Source organism: Hyposmocoma kahamanoa, unplaced genomic scaffold (genome assembly GCF_003589595.1).
Source record: "Hyposmocoma kahamanoa isolate Upper Pololo Valley unplaced genomic scaffold, ASM358959v1 84, whole genome shotgun sequence".
NCBI lineage: Eukaryota > Metazoa > Arthropoda > Insecta > Lepidoptera > Cosmopterigidae > Hyposmocoma > Hyposmocoma kahamanoa.
The window spans coordinates 5,732,754-5,750,197 of NW_020654229.1; the positions used below are offsets into that span (position 1 = coordinate 5,732,754).

General features: G+C 34.1%; 1 protein-coding gene across 1 annotated transcript in view; it reads left to right on the top strand.

Moving 5' to 3' along the window:
* LOC113234426 (leishmanolysin-like peptidase) overlaps positions 1–15,814 on the top strand; it is a 40,179-nt gene extending 24,365 nt beyond the window's left edge. The window contains exons 6-13 of the mRNA XM_026469737.1: positions 1,558–1,578; positions 2,989–3,015; positions 4,131–4,263; positions 5,842–6,001; positions 9,399–9,493; positions 11,598–11,669; positions 12,616–12,747; positions 14,207–15,814. Of these exons, the coding sequence (XP_026325522.1) occupies positions 1,558–1,578; positions 2,989–3,015; positions 4,131–4,263; positions 5,842–6,001; positions 9,399–9,493; positions 11,598–11,669; positions 12,616–12,747; positions 14,207–14,359 (793 nt within the window). The 3' untranslated portion in view covers positions 14,360–15,814. The remainder of the gene's footprint in view (positions 1–1,557; positions 1,579–2,988; positions 3,016–4,130; positions 4,264–5,841; positions 6,002–9,398; positions 9,494–11,597; positions 11,670–12,615; positions 12,748–14,206) is intronic.
* Positions 15,815–17,444: the final 1,630 nt, after the last annotated feature.

Consider the following 17,444-nt stretch of genomic DNA (forward strand, 5'->3'; position numbering starts at 1 on the left):
TCTATTTCTGGTTATAAACCCGAAAACGTCACTTTTGTGCTCCTGCTCATTCACTACGCTGACATCCCTGAAAAGAACGAGCAAGAAACCTAAGGATTGCTATTTTCAAATAAACTTAAATGCTATAGAATGAAATTTGTGTGGATCCTGGAGCCATGTCGTCTTTCCATACATCTTTATTTAAGACGTAGACTTCAATTTTGTAATATGACTTTTCAATTAAAATATTTTCAATGTAGTTTTTAAACTTCGGAAATGATGAAAAAAAAAAAAAAAACGGGCGTTTTATCAATCTTAAAATTGTTATTCGTACGCAGTGAAAACATTATTATTTCGAGTTTAACTTATTTATTTAAATAAATATTTATTTATTTAAATAAATAAATATCTTAAAAATGTTGTTTATTTCTTTATTTAATACTACATGGGTTATAATTTTTCGTTAAAAAAAGACGCCATGTTCATATCGTGACTTTGCGCGCTTTCACCGATAACATTTTGAACAATTATGACAGCGACACTAAAAGTTGACATAACTGATTATTTACGAATTTACAATGTGACAATCTAGACTCAGCTTGTTTTATTTATTTTTCCTCATGAAAATTAGAAAAATATAATTGAAAGGAAAACTAATCTTAATGGATTTAATTATCACATAATTTTTTTAGCAACCAAAATTCTCTGAATATAAGTAATATAATGTAATAAATGTACTTTAATATTATACTACGATTGGACGATTCGGACGATCAAAAAAGAAAGAGATTGCATACAGCTTTATTTCTTTCCTATTTTTAGTAAAGAATAGACCATCTCTTGGAAAAAATATTCGTTCGTCGCATCATTTTAACCATAATATGAGTAACATTGTTATAACCTTACAATTAAATAAGAATGTTTTTTGAAAGGTCATAGTAGGCCCCCAGGTCACTTAAAATCGTATAGATTCGACCACTTGAACCATTTGAATCAAATCACCTTAGTGACTCAAGTTAGGCCCTCACATCTTTCACATTCACTTGAATAAATAATTCAATATTGCAACTCATGCCATTTGGATCATTTGAGATTACTTATATCATTTGGGCGACACTTCAGCCTTCACTATTACTGATCATTTAGATGTCATTTGAATCTTTCGGGACACTTGATTGAAAGGGGGATTTTTTGGCTTATGAAGTTTAGTATTAACAATTTAGACGTTTTATTTGAACCCTGGCTTTGTTGCGTTTTGTACAGCCGCCATTTTGATCATGGCCGCCATCTTGTTGACCTCTGAAAAACGTTATAAATTAATAGAACATTTTGAATTTAGTACACTTTTTTTGTACTTGTTAATTGATGTGCTTTAAACTCAATGACATTTGAAGCCTGGTTACGTCACCAATAACTAAAACCTTCAACTAAGAACATTAATGTTAATGTCGAAAGTCGAACTTAACGCCACCACTCAGGGTTCAAATTTAACTAGTACCTTTAAACTATGTTTTTATTAACATTTTATCTAATACTATCCTTTGTAAATAACTGTACTAACATTTCTTTTGTATTTAGCGCACCGGAAAATTTTACAGAGTGAGTATTTATATATTTGTGTGGTAGGGGGTGCTGGTGCATGATTTTTACACGCTTTTGTAGACAAATAGTGTGTCTTGTAATGGATTATATATATCGATGACAAATGTCTATTCAGAATGTGCTAAATTTTATTGTGAATAATATACCGAGCTTTCTTTGATTAAGATAATCTTGTGACAACTTTGAGTTGGTACACGACTAGACCGTGCTAGACGCTGTGCCAACTAAGCCACGGAACTTACTGTTGGGTAATTTTTCGAGAAATTTCAAATAGTGAAAATTTTTCCAAAAAAATTGGAAAAATATAATTTGGAAGGTTGATATTAAGTTCTTCGTGTAGAAAATATCTTTTGAAGATTTATATAGCGCGAAAAAAAAATTGTATGTTTAAGAGCACTTAATACAGAAAAATGAGATTTTAAATTAAAAACTGGTGTTTGAACACCAGCACCACTTGTTCTTGGCTCAGTAACTTCAACTTTTGATGGGTATCAACGTCAAATGTGGAAAAATATTGGAAAAATGTCCGGAAAATATTTATTTTTCCGAAAAAAAAAAAATTTTTTTTAATGGAACGAACCAACGGACCTTACGAATTTTTCTAAGTACTTGTTGCAGATCTTTCTTTTTGGTTTTTAACGACTTTTTTGACGTAGTGCCATTTCTGCTACTACCAGCTACCAACTGCTGGCTAGAGATGTCGCTTTAATAATTGTAATTTTAAGTTTTTATGTCAAGGTCTTTCACCACTATGATTCAATTATTTTTGTAAAATTACTCCACTAGTTTGTTATAATTGTTAATACAAAGAACGAACACTAAGAAAAAATCCTTTGGTCCGGCTGGATTCGAACCAGCGTCTGCCAGCAAACCGTGCTATGCCAACTAAACCACGGAACAAACCACTTGTTAAGTATTATAAATTCAAATATATTTATTCGTCAACATAGGTTACAGTAGATACATTGAAATAGATGGTGATAAATAAATTTATCTTGACTCTCTATGCTGCAGTTTAAGGCATACGAACTAAATAAGTAAATGAGTATAAGGAAGATAAGAATTATATACAATTTATAAAGTTCTGAGCTAATGTTAGCATGTCTGACACCACTAATTATAGTCATTACATTGTCAATATACAAATCAATATTACTCTATCTACAAACTAAAAATATATTTATTACAATAATAATTAAAAAATAAATTTCTTTTAAATGTCACAATATCCTTCATGGTCCTTATGTCATGGTAATTTATTATAAATCCTGGACAGATTTACCACCTTAAAGAATTTTGGATTGCCTCTGATGAAAACTGCGATGTTAAATACACAAAGAGATGTTTATTAGTTAGTTATTAAAATTGTAAGAAATATGACTATTTATTTGGTTTTCCATTTACAAGCTCACGAAATGGATCGGATGATGAAGTGTAAGTTTTAAAATGAAATCCTTTAAACTTGAGAACATTCAATTATTTTACGATTTGTTAAGGCTTAAAAATGTACATAGTCTCTGCGTACCCCGGTGGGAGACAGGCGTGATAATATGTATGTATGTAGGGGCGTCAGAGCATTGCAACACAGGGTATACAGGTTCCGCTCTCTCACATTGGCCTAACACATTCTACGTAAACTCATATAGAGTGCCATTGTGATTGGAAATGATTATTATTTATAAATAATGTAAAAGAAAGAGTAAGTTTTAAATAGATAAAAAATATAGATTTTGTTATAGGTGAATTTGTAAAAAAGACTGAGTAGGTAACTTTAATCATTATTACTGTAATCTGTAAAATTTTGCTGGATTAGAGTGACACATCTCAAAAGTTCGTAAAGCAGTGATGGGACACGATCAGTGAAATCGAGAATCGATGTTAAAATGTATTGTTCAATAAAACGCAGGCTAGAAATTTAAGTTTTTGTACATTTGAAATGCAGCTAAGCACTCTCGTATAGAACAGATTTTATAGTAGAAGTGTTGCCATAAAACGAAATACATATTTAACACGAAAACTAACATATATTTTAAAATGTTGTCGATTAATATAACCAAGTAAAGAATTTTGAATGTTTATTTAATGTTCAATTTATTAATTGAACATATATCGACTGGCCTATGACAAAGTTAACCCGGCGAGGATGTGGTACGAAAACGGTATGTCTAGGTCCTGGAGGGTCATTATTACCCCGTATTTCCTCTGAACTTTCGTTCATAAACACAAGCTTCTATTAAGGCTTGTGTAGATTTTTTTTTACATAATAATCTCCGAATATATTTTATTTAATTATATAAAACATAACCTCCAAAATTTCAAACCGGAATACTTTAATTCTAGACTACTCAGAATAGTAAACCCAAAACAAAATTTGTTCAAGAATTTAAATTCTATACTTTTACATATACAGACGCACACAAATTCTTTTCCGTGGCATTGTAAATTGAGCCTAAATTGTGTTAGATCAAGTTGTTGCTTAGGTTCCATTAAATCTATTTTTTTTTCTACTTGTTAATAAGTACATGGAAGTAAATACTGCAATTTTACAGGCGTAAAAACCCAGCGCCCTTCTGCGAGCGTATTAAAGGCGACCCTCTTCGTACGGAATGTTCACACCGACGCACTGCCGTCGTACTCTGCAATTTAGTCAGGCACGAGACAATACTGCCTAGGCAATATCAAGTAAGGATATAAAATGTATTGATTATAGTTCTTTTTTTATTTCGATACCTCCAATGAACTACTTCCCGTCACTTGAAAAAAAACTTAATTTTCGGACCTGTTCTGTTTTTGTTTTCTTTTTTGTTTCTTCTTTGTCACATAATTCGTTTTTTTGTTTCTTTTTTTAAATTTTTTTTGTTTTTTTTTTTCACAAAATTCGGGGAACATAATGCCTATTAGTAAATAAATATGACTGTTTACAAAACTAACAGAAAATTAACAAAAATTAAAGTTGCCGTAGTGTTTGTTGGAGGTGTCGAAAATTTTCCTTGGTAAAACCGAACCTATAACTTTTGAAAAAACAAAAAACACTTTAACAAAAATTTCTTTTCCGTTAAAAAGGCGCCATGGCGTAATTTAAACGCAACACTTATTAGTACACAAGATACTAGGTCACTTCAATTCACAGGTATGCTTACTCTACACATAAAATAACCATAGCTTTTATAGTATTTTATATTTTAAGATGCCCGTCGCAATACGAAAGTTTGTAAACACGCTCATGAATGCTAGGTGTTGCCATTTTAATTACCTACGAATTACCATGACCTTTTACATGCATTCTTTACGTAGTCTTATTAGAAAGAAACACCCAATTAAATATAGATACGTATGTAACATTATTTATCGTTAAGATTCACAAAATAGAAATTAACCATATTTTGTATTAATTTGCTATTATAATAATTTTGTTACGTTATCTTAAGAAAGTTCTACATATGGCAACGTTTCTGACGTTAAAACAAATTAAACTATAACTTGTTGGAATAAGGTTTAAATTTAAGTGAACGCTATTCGACAATAACTAGAATTATTGCGGCTTCTCGGCCGCCATTTCTTTATAAGTTATAAAGCGGCTTTTTGTGATTGTGTGCGTAAATCTTTATGGGAGCGCGTAGTTTTCGTGAATAAAATAGAACTCGCCGATCCGCCGGCTTACCTCGCGCAGATTAGTCGAGATGCATCCGGTTATTACGCGTTTAATAGTGAATATTTTTAATAAATGTTTTTTAAGTGGTGAGGTACGCACGCTGCCACTGGTAATAGGTACGTACGCGGAATATTTTAGGCAAGCCGGTGGGAATCGAGTTATATGGACGCCTCGCCACAGCTAGCTAGTTATTTTTTCTTATATAATACAACTCGAACTAAAATGTTGTAAAAAGCAAAGACGTATCCACGTACCATATGTACCATCTCGAGAGTATAGCCTTTCAAACAAAATAATAATTTTCAAAATCGGTCCACAATTCACGGAAAAATCGCTATGTCCGTATACATGTCTTTAAAATTTGAGGATTTTCATCGATTTCCATGGATCCCCCCTCATTAGATTCTGATTTGGTGACAATGGGACCACGACGACAGTACACCCTTTCAAACAAAAAAAAAGTTTAAAAACGGTCTATTATCGACGAAGAAATCTGAAAATATACATAAAACTTACGTACAGCCGAACGTATAACCTACCCCTTTTTTTTGAAGTTGATGAAAAATAGTTTCAATTCCAATGACTAAAATGTTATGATTTTTTTTCAGCACTTCGATGTTCTACCCAACGTATTACCAGGTCAAGAGGCGCACTTTGGAGGCTCAGTGTCACTTGCAGACTACTGCCCGTACCTCCAGGAGTTCACCTGGAAACACAAAAGTGTTCTGATTAGGGGGTCCAGGTGTTCTTACGAAGAGAATACTCCGAGTAAGTAATCATGTAATTTATACTATAAATCTGAGTATAATAGGCACAGATTATTTAATACTACACTAGTATAAATAACCAATCATAAACAAAGAAATTTCGTATTCGTAACGCCGTTTATTCGGACGCTTATTTTGATTCTTATGTTCAGGCCACAGAGGCGGCCGCGGAAGCTTTCCGGGCGCGGGAACCATTGAGTATATACCCAGAAATAGAGACGAAATAAGGGCCATCCATCCTCAACTCATCAAGCAAATGGGCCTTATATCACATTTAAATATCAATTCTCGCTTGCACTGAAATCACAAATTAGAAAGCAGAAATAGTACAGCGCCAACAACTGGCCTGTGTGTACGTCTCCGTATATTCCAAAAATATTCTGTATTTGTTGTAATAAAGATAATATCTCTAACAATGGTGGCTGTTCCCTTTGGTGGTGTGGGAAAAACAGCAAAACATCTAATTACAAAACAAACGGAATCACAGTGTATCGGTAATTAAATATGTAATTTTGCAATTTTCGTTCATTATAGCCAAGCTCAAATTAAACTGGCCAATTTGAAGTAAAATAATTGAAGGCACCCGTCAATTGTATCGAATTCGGGCTAGCCAATCGGACCGCAGTTGTCACCATAATGATTTGGCAGGATAGTTTTCAAACAAATCAAATGACATTACGTCTCTATTTCGGGTTTTATACTCGACGATGATATGAACCCTGTCACACTGTATGATACCAAGTAACCGGACGAACCAGTCGTGTCAAATGAACGTTGTAGTGTCACTCAGAGATTTAAATCAGCAGTTATGTCCAAGATTGCTGCTTGGCAGCAGAAATAGGTAAAATGGCAGTACTTTCTGGATGAGTTGTTTGACATGGACCTCTATGGCTACTGTTATGGACAGGCGTGTCGCTTAAAATCAGGCGCACGGCTTGTTCGTCCCTTCACTTGATATTACAAAAAATTTACATCACTGCGTCACTTTTCACACTCTCTGTTAACAAAGTAAAGCTGTAAAGCTATCTGGCTGAGTGAAGAAATAGATTTCGGCAGAAAAGTCGTTAAAAAAAAGATCTGCGACAAGCACATAGAAAAATTCCTAAGGGTGGCTGTTCACGCATGAAGATTCATTTTTATAAATAGCACCTAACTTTAATTTAGGAGCAATTACTTTAATGGTTGATTTTGCTATTTCTCCAATTCAAGGCGTTTTTCTCTCGATATACTTTGAGTAGTGAGAACCGATTTTTATTAACTCCAGTGTCAAGTCCTGCATAGTGGCGAACTAGGGGATAATTCAATAAAACTTAGCAAATATTTTGAGGATTTTTTTAAAATTTGAGGTCGGTTTTTTTAGTACTCTGTACTGAGATTATCATCTACCATTACCAACCATCTAGTAGTAAATATTAATAGGATGCAAACACTTATCTTTATTCCTAAATCATTTGTATCTATAGGTATTTTGTGAACTTTATAATAATTGGTTAGGTAAGTATTAGTTCTACATAACCCAATTACCTATTTAAATTCCTATTACGAGAGCAAGCCTTAATAATGAGCATTGAAAAAAATGTTCTTTTCCTACGTCATCATTGGTTTATTATTTTATTTTTTTATTTTATTAAAAAGATTTTTTACAAAAAGAAAACTTATAGAATAGGTTTATCCGTACACCGCGATTCATTGACCTGAGCTCGTAACAAAACTGGCTAACGCATTTGTCTAGCTACGTTTTGTTATCAAAGATTCTACATCGAATTTGGCTAGAGTATAGTGGGGTAATTTCACAAAATCTAATTGAATATCATGATGGTGAAATATTCTGACATTCAATAAAACTGAATTAGTAACGTAGTTAATTTAAGATGAGGTAATTGGCAGTGGCGGATTTGCATTCTTGGCCGCCATAGGCCCCAGGCCATGTAGTCAGTACCAACATCCGTTCAGTAATTTTTGAGTTTATCGCGATCTGACAGACTGACGTAGTGATGTAGTGATTATATATTACATTATGGATATGCCTTACTTTCTCAAACTCGTATCTTATAAAGAGTGATCATTCATTTCACGACCGGTCCTGAGCGCAGCGAGTTACCTCTGTGTGCACTCTTGCATTATTCGCAAGACGAAATACGCATATTGCTGAATATGTTTTTTCTGTTCCGTTGTTCCTGTGCACGAGTTCTTTGTGTTGTATGTGTTATGTCTATATGTCTGTGGCTATATCTATTCATAACTTGAAATTGTTTATCATAGACCACATACATACCTACTTTTATTTCTTCCGTGTTGTTTGTTGTGTATCAGATTCCGTTTATCTACTTTTTGTTTTATTTAATGTATATTTAGGGGACTATGGGTTTATTTATAAGTTAATTTTAAAATATGTATTTTTTTATGTGTGTGTAACTGTTTGTCCCTCAATAAATTAAAAAAAAAAAAATTATTCAGGCGATGGCAAAACTTTATATTTATTTTAAATTTCTTATTAAGGGTGTTAATTTGGAAGCATTACTTTAGGAATAGGGAAAAGCCAGTGTGTGAATATGAAGGAGACGTGATTAGAAATCAGCCTGCAAAAATTGTATACACAATCCATTTATTGCATTTCAGTAACTTTGTGCTTTAAGAGCTCTCATGCCAAAAAAGTTTTGACGTTGGCTCCGCCCACATTTGTGAGACAAATATATGCCTGAAGTTCGCGTGACATGCGACAGGAGATGTTGAATTTTGCGCGTTAATAGTACCAAATTCGTTTTAGCGGAATAACTCTAAAACTAAAGGGATTTAAAAAAATCCATAGTGACAGTTCTCGATCATGCATAAATATAAATAATTATCTACTTTTTGTCCTAATAACCTGTAGCATTTCGAGGATGAATCGAAAAAATGTGAAAATTATAGGTCATTTCGTGATTTTTATCTAATGAGGAAACTTTATTGTTTTATGTTTCTGATTAATGTCTATGCTTGAATATATCGTGTAGTTACTCATACAATATTTTATTTTTAACTTTAAAGTGGATATACCCCTCTAAAATCAAATCGAAGATTAGGAATTTTTCCTCTGCTCCCTCTTAAGATACGAGCTTGAGAAACTAAGGCTATGATATTCATATCTACATGTTATATATAAAATGTATAAAAATTATTTAAGAAGATTATTGTAACACGATGCGGTGCAGTACGGCCCGCCATGATGTGCGTGAGCTGTTAGAATATTTACTTTGAGTTATTTTTTGTTATTATCAGTGATTTTTTGTCACGATTGGCCGCCCCTAAAATCTGACCGCCCTAGGTCCGGGCCTACTGGGCCTTAGGGCAAATCCGCCATTAGTAATTGGTGTGAAAATTTGGCACATTGTTATTATTAAATGGTATTTTGTTTACAGAAACGGACGTCAACTTCGCATTAGAGAATTATGGACCACATTCCAAATGCTTTGATCATAGCGATCGCGTGTGGGAACAGAAGTCTTGTAGACAGGTAACTTTTTTATTGTAAATATAAATAATTTAATTGAGAAAGAAGATATCCATAATATAAGTCCATCGTGTAACCAGAAATAGAGACGAAAAGGGCCATCCGTCTCTGGCAATTCATCAGGTAAATGGGTAAATTATGTCACTTTTAAATATCAACTCTCGTTTGCGCTGAAATCACAAATTAGAAAGCTGAAATAATACTGCGCCAACAAGTGACCTGTGTGTACGTCTCCGTATGTTCCAAAAATATTCTGTATTTATTGTAATAAACATAATATCTCTAAGTATGGGGGCTGTTCCACTCGGGTGGGAAAAACAGCAAAACATTTAATTACAAAACAAACGAAATCACATTTCACGGTTGACTGTAAACCGTGACCATGGGACCTATAAACGGCCCGAAATGTTGGTTTGTTTGATAAAAACAAATATACGCGATTTAAATCCGGAAAAATAGTTTCATTTCCTATGTGTAACAATCGCGAAAACCAAAGAACTCGATAAAACTAGTGGAGCTATTTCACAAAATGAAACTTCATGGGGAACTGTATACGTTTTTAGAATAAGTTTCCGAAGCATATATTAAGATTATAATTTCCTAAGTTAAAAAACTTTACATTCAAAGTGTTTTAATTGAAAAGTCGTAGCAATATGTAGAATTTCTTGCTCGTTCTTCTCAGGGAGATCAGCGCACTAACCGAGCAGTAACTTGAAAATTGACGTTTTCAAGTGTAACATTTTAGCTATGGAATAAATGATTATTCGAATTTGACTAACATTTTACAAACCTAAGGTCAGATTTTAGGAGGTGAGGTGTGTGGGGGAGCTGCTCGTTTTAAAATGACTAAATAAGAACCCGACGCTGACAAGCGCCCGATGGCGACTGACGGGGCAAAACCAAAATTTTGCCGGTTCTCTGTAGTATTTAAAGAGTAATGTCTCCATATAAAAATTATGTGCAAAGTTCGATATTTTATTCTTGAATAATTCCTATATATAATATTTAAGCCTGTTTTCGAGATTTTATGTGATCGGGTAAAGTACACCCTATCGTATAACAAATTCGCACATACTAAAGACGATATTCTTAGGTGTATCATGTATTGTTTGTATGGCCATTATGTAATAGTAAATACATAAACCATTTGATCTACTAAAACCGTTTTTCCCACTTCTTCTGTGGTGACTCACCTGAAAAGTGTTAATGTCGTAATTGGTTTTGGAAGCAAGAAGTTTATTTTACAAGCAACGTAATTTTGTAGTAGAAGCTCATTTGAATGAGTTCGTCCAGGATAGTTCTGCTACCTTATCTATTTTTGCCGCCAAGCAGTAATGTCAGCATTACTGTGTTCCGGTTTTGAAGGGTGCTGGTGAAATTACAGGCACATGGGACTTGTCAACTGTGAAAAAAAAAAAAAAAACACGTTTTCATTCCCGTGAAGCACCTTAGTAGTTGGTAATTATCATTATTAAATATAAATACTTATTTTTGTACTAATATGTTGATCACAATTATTTTAAATTCATGCTATTTTACTTAATACAATCTATAATAATTCCTATTCTTATGTTAGATTTAATAGATATATAAGTTCTTATTATTTGTATAACATAATCGTAGGTAACGTAACGAGTAAATTGAAGCCGTAAAAAGGTCGCCACAGGACAGGCTTAGCCTAGTGTGGGACCACCTGTAATGACTCACAATGTTTTCAGGCTTGGCATCACGTTAACAATGCATGTTTTTGTTAATGTCTAACACACACTTAATGTTCATTTAGCATAAGTATCATGTTCTTGTTTTAAAAATGAAAATATGTAAAGTATTTTGTATTTCTGTGTGTTTGTGATGTCAATAAACATTATTCTTATTCTTATTCTTAACTTATGTTATCAGGGTGATGGCGCAGTGGCAATGCTCCTTAGATCTTTGCGATTTAAAGCTCTGAGTGGCACTGCAACTGTTATGGAAAGGCGTGTAACTTACCATCAGGCGTAAGACTTGTTCGTCCCGTCATTTGACATTACAAAAAAATCAGTTAATGTCGTCGATTTGTTTAGACTTCTAATCGGCAGTTAAGTATATATTAAATTATTCTTTACAGATCAGGGAGTGGCAACACTGGGGTTCGGGTTGCTATAAATATAAATGCGAGAGCGGAAGACTGCATATAGTAGTAAGTATTCAAAATTAATAAGGGGATAATTTTATTTGATCCTCCAAGAAATACCTAATTGATCTATTGTGAATGTGTACTTTTTTCACAAATGTCGTAGTAATCAAATTGAATTTAATTAAATTAAAGTAATTTAATTTAAATAGGACTTTATTCATCAAACACAACACACAAATACATAGAACATCTCACGATATTATGTCCTAATAAATGATGAGCAATGTGTGATGGAAAGGACAAAGCCTCAGCATAGTGCTGTATTTCAGTATCTGCCTGTTTTCTATGTCGCATATTGTCGGAACATAATTTTGAACAAAAGGTCTACAACAAAACAAACACAGTTAATCTAACTAAAATCTAACTATTTATTTACTGGTTACAAGTGATAATAACACACATATCAAGTAAAAACAAACAAATCTCATCAGGACGACAAAGGGTACAAACATTGACTTACAATTATATGGACGTCGGGTCCGCGCTAAAAAGTGTCCGAGCTTATAGGGCGTTAAAATCGTATACAGAGCGTCATTCACGCTTTAGTCTTCGTTTGTTCGACTGACAGCGAAGCAAGCAAAATTAGACAGTACTGCGATGACATTACAATTTAAATTCAACGTTTTAGCTTTTTCATATTCCTTTACATGTCACTACGTTTAAATAGGTTGACTTGGGATATTTTTTTCGTGGTTTTTGTATTAGGCCCGTCGTCCATTTATTTGTAAGTCAATGGGTACAAATGACTATTATCAGACTATACGGGCTACTATTCCACAACCGACCAGGAACATGACGACTTCTGATGCAAAATAAGCCACTCCTTTTACTTTAATCGTGTAACTTACACACAAAAAAGTCAGTCGAATTGAGAACCCCTTCCTTATTTGAAGTAGGCAAAAAAACAAGTTACTTTGATTTAATTGTAATGGCCTTTTCGCATCCACAGGTAGGCAATTATACCTACACCTGTTCGCACGCTGGACAGGTGTTGCAGATTCGGATATTGAAGAAAGGATGGCTGCATAAAGGAGGCGTCGTCTGCCCACCTTGCAGGGAACTCTGTGCAGAAGAATTTGCAGTAAGTTTCTTTTAATGGTCACCGAATATTGGCGAGTTACTTTCTAGCGTTTTTCAAACCGCCATTTTGACGATGTCCGCCATCTTGTTATCTCTAAAAACGTTATAAATTAACATTTTGAATTTGGTGCAAGTACAAAGAAAACTTTTGAAAGTTTATAATAAATAGTCTTCTTCTTAATCGTATCGATAGTATACTCTATAATGCTTATCATCGTGGTTAAAGAATTTGTCAGTCGGCGTGAGATACTCGCTGGAAAGAAATGGAGGAGAGGAGGCTCCTTTCGTGCCCCCGTTATGAGAACCCCATATGACAAAACTCAATAGCATTGAGTCGTTCAAGAGTACACACAGTGGCGGGCGCGACGGCGGGCGTGCCACAAGGGGTGGCCACAGTAACGTGCGAGCTGTTGTAGCGCTAAGACGTATTTCAGGTGTTACCAATCATGGACGAGAATTTGCTATTTTTACTAGATAGTCCGATCCTCAGATGGGCGGTGTTCGTAATAAAAAACAGAAAAAAAATGGTGATTTTTTTATTTGTATAAAGAATGTTGTTTTGTTTTGATGTTTACTTTGCCACATAGCTGGTGATTAAATCGTATTTATAAACACTTCAGTATTTCGTTCGTGTGAGGCGCCCGCCTTAGTCGCTACACTATGGACGCAAACGGCGGTTTCATCGCGCCCGTAGTCGCAACCGCACTAGGCTGGCAATGTGGAACCACACTTACACACGCGCGCGATTTTAAGCAACGATGCAAGCGCGCGACTGCATCGATACAAACGCGCGATGCAATCGCTACACTTGGGATTTATAACGCGCGACTGCATCGCGGCTAAAAGTGGCCTTGTGTACCTACTCTAACTCTTTCCAAGTTGATGATGTTTCAAATAAATGTTGTAGGTAATAAACATAGCCATGAGCAGTAGAGTTTAATCAATATTTCAAGTGTAATTTGCTTACTTATGAACTAAAGCTACATTTGAATTTAAATGAGAAACACATGGTGCATTATAGAATCACATCCTAGAAAAAAAATAGGCAATCGTTAAACGCGTTTGAGTGTGTGCGAAATTGAACACAAAATGAATGCATGTAAGGCGCGTTTTATTACAGTTCTGTTTGAAAGAATTATGTCTCAGGTGACGGGCGCAGAGGCAGTGATTTTTGCGATTTAAAACCCTGAGTGGCACTGCAACTGGTATGGACTGTATGTCACTTACCAAAAAGTCACAATGTACAATGTACCGGTAAAGATTTTGCGATACCGGTAACAAAAAATATACAATTTTGTATGCTTTGAAACGCCCTAACGTTTACCTCTTTTGGTATATGGTAACATCTAGCAATCAACACATAGTACGTTAACATGTATCTCTGTAAATACATTATATGGTTAATAGACCTAACTTTTTTTTAATTATATATGTGTAATTAAAGTTATTTTCTTTTTCAGTCACGAAACGAATACTGCAAAGTTGGTGAAGAATCTCCTCCTCCGAATCTTTACCGCCACGACATTTTAACGTGTGGCGCTACCGCGTTGTTTCACACAAGCATTTTGACGGTAGCCGCCATCTTGTTGACACTAAAAAACGCTATAAATTAGCCGAACATTTTGAATTTAGTGCGAGTAGAAAAAAAACTGTAAATGTTTTTAAAATTGTGTGCTCTAAATACAAAGATTTTTATGGTTGTGTGTGTGTAAATGTTGACAAGTAAGATTTGGAACCCGGTTTGTATTGTGGATTATACGAATTTCGATGTCAAAATCGACCGCTCCACTATTTCAGAGGTCAAGAGCAACTTGTCAGCTTTTAATTTAGGTGGCATTTTTAAAAATATGATCACCAAATACACGCTTCATGGATTTGATGAGTCTAGTTAATTACATGTTAAAGTCGGTGTTAGTTTAAACTTTTTATTTTGTGAATTATTGGCAACAAAATTTAAAATTTGATCCTGTTTTAAAGAAACCTGCCATTTCTTTAAAAGAGGCTACAAAAAATACATCACTGTACATGTACTTATGGTTGCAATTGTTATAGGTTTTTCAATAAAATGAACATAAAAATACGTTATAATTTTCAATGCGTTATCTTTTCTTCATTTACCGGTATCAAAAACCTTTACCTTTGTGAATACCGGTAAATTTTCTACGCTGTGGTAAAGCCTATAGCATTTGCCGCTTACGATCTCTTATTTTAATTTCTTCTTTATGATAATTAGAAAAAATATTTGGGCCCTGCCTTGTGAGTAACAACAGGTCTGTTGCGTAACAAAATAGCAATGACAATGATGTGCGTAACACACTCTAATTACGTGGTCTCAAACTACCTTTCGCTTTTACTCTTTTTACGTATTTAATAACTTCTTGCTCAACACAGAACACTCAATCGGGACTCTGCCCAAAACACCAAAGCCAGAATCAATTTAGGAAACTTCTTTTCTTAATTTGGTCCTATCAAGAATCGAATCTTGGAGCACGTTTAACGCTCACAGCGTTAAATACTGGGCTGACACAGAATACAGTAGCTGTAGAGTTCCTTGTGAAAGAGCTCTTCCAGGGAAGTACTGCCACCTTACCTATTACCTGCTGCCAAGCAGTAATGTAAAAAAGGTAAGGGCGGCTGTGAAATTACAAGCACATGGGACTTGTCAACTTATGATTTAAAGCCCTGAGTAGCACTGCAACTGCTATGGACTGGCGTGTCTCTTACCAAAAAGTCACAATTCACACTGTACCGGTAAAGATTTTGCCATACCGATAACAATTTAAAAAAATTACTGCGTTCCGGTTTTGAAGGGTAAGGGTGCTGGTAAAATTACAGGCACATGGGACTTGTCAACTTATGTCTCAGGATGAATGACTGATTTATAAAAGCTGCAAAATATTGCAGCTTTTTTTAATATAAAAAAAACATCTATTTACGTTGTACCTACTGTTAACAACTATTATAGAAACTGTGTTTACTCAAATGAGTAATTATTTTTCCAAATTAGTTCTACTTGGAATCAAAGTCAGTACTTATTCACTTAACCACTTTCCTTAATCACCGAGTTACGTTGTCTTCATTATGATCTTCAATTATTATAATTTCATCTTTGTATTTCTTTTTCTTAAATCAAATAGGTATAAAATAAATAAATATTTTTAGTTGAAAGTCTTAAAAAGAGATTTACAAATCTTTCTTACTTTAGTTTTTCTTATAATATTATTGTAAATTAGCGTCGCGACAGAAGTGTCGTAACTCTAAACAGAAACATATTAAAATGTAAACCTTAGCGGAAACGAAAACAGAATCGGGTGCGGAAACTGAAGTAAATACTACACAGATCTCAACGGGGCTTGTTTTTTGGTTTCACAAGTTGCACTTGACGCAACACAAAAACTGTTGAAAAACGCGCAATCCACCACCAAGAAACCGAATTTCCGATTAAAGTTCCGTTATAAAATTTCCGGAAATAAAAACGGATAGAGATATGAAAAAGCATGCGGAACTTCCGTAGTTGCGGAAGCAGAAGCAGAGGTCTGTTGTATCACTATTGTAAATCTTAAAATATAACTTAGTTAAAACACTTCTACACACGAAGTAACCATTCGTTACCCAGATAATAAAGACTGTTAAAACATTGAAGAAGCTATTATATATTATATATTAACCAATTGGATTTAAATAAAAAATTATAAGGGTGCCTTGAAAACGGACGCTTATAGAAGCACTGCAGTTGTGGGACTGTGGCGCGGCAGCCGCGCGTCTGTAGCTATTTAGCGCTACGGGCAGCCGTGTTGCTTACCACCAGATGCACTTGATCCTGTCAATTGATATGATATAAAAAGGTCAAATAAAATATGTTCAATAAAAAACAAACGACGATAAGACTTAATGTCTTTTACCATTACAAGATTTTTTGTATTCAAGCAATGTTTGTAAAACAGTCTAAATTTCAAAATATGGGTCTGTAAGGTCCTTTACATCTCACCTACAGAGATGTTTTATCATGATATCAAATATAAGTACGCGCTGGGCTTCGTCTTAAACGGGTCCAAAGCACTGTTGCGTCCCATGCACAGGTGTCACATGGTTGTGCGATACGGAGGGAAAGCACTTTAAATATTGTAGATAGAATACTTTGCTTAGGAACCAAGCCGACCAAATGTGAAAAATATGGTGTATTTTTATGATGCGGAGTAATAGGTATTTTTATTTTATTTATTTATTTATTTCCTTAACAAAATAGATAGTGTTGGAAATACAATTACATTTAAAAACTTACATCAAATGCAAAATAAATATTTAAAATACAAAGGCATTCATGCAAAATAATGACAATAACAATGTTAAATTAGATATCCTAATCACGTTTAAATATAAATTAAAATCGAATGCCTCCAACAACAAATTCATCAATGCAATAAAATGATTTAGTCAACAAAAAATGTTTCAACTCTTTTTGAATGATATGGGTTCCTGTTAATTATAATTGCTTTTATAAAATAATACAAACTAATATTATAAATTCAAAAGTTATTCTGTCTGTCATCTTATCACGCCTAAACCGCTGAATTAATTTTGACGAATACTGGTATAGTGGTAGATGTGACTTAGGGCATAGGTTATTTTTTGTCGCAAAAATAAATCTTAAAGGGGGTGAAAATTTGTACGGAGAACCGATAATACTTCGAAAATTAG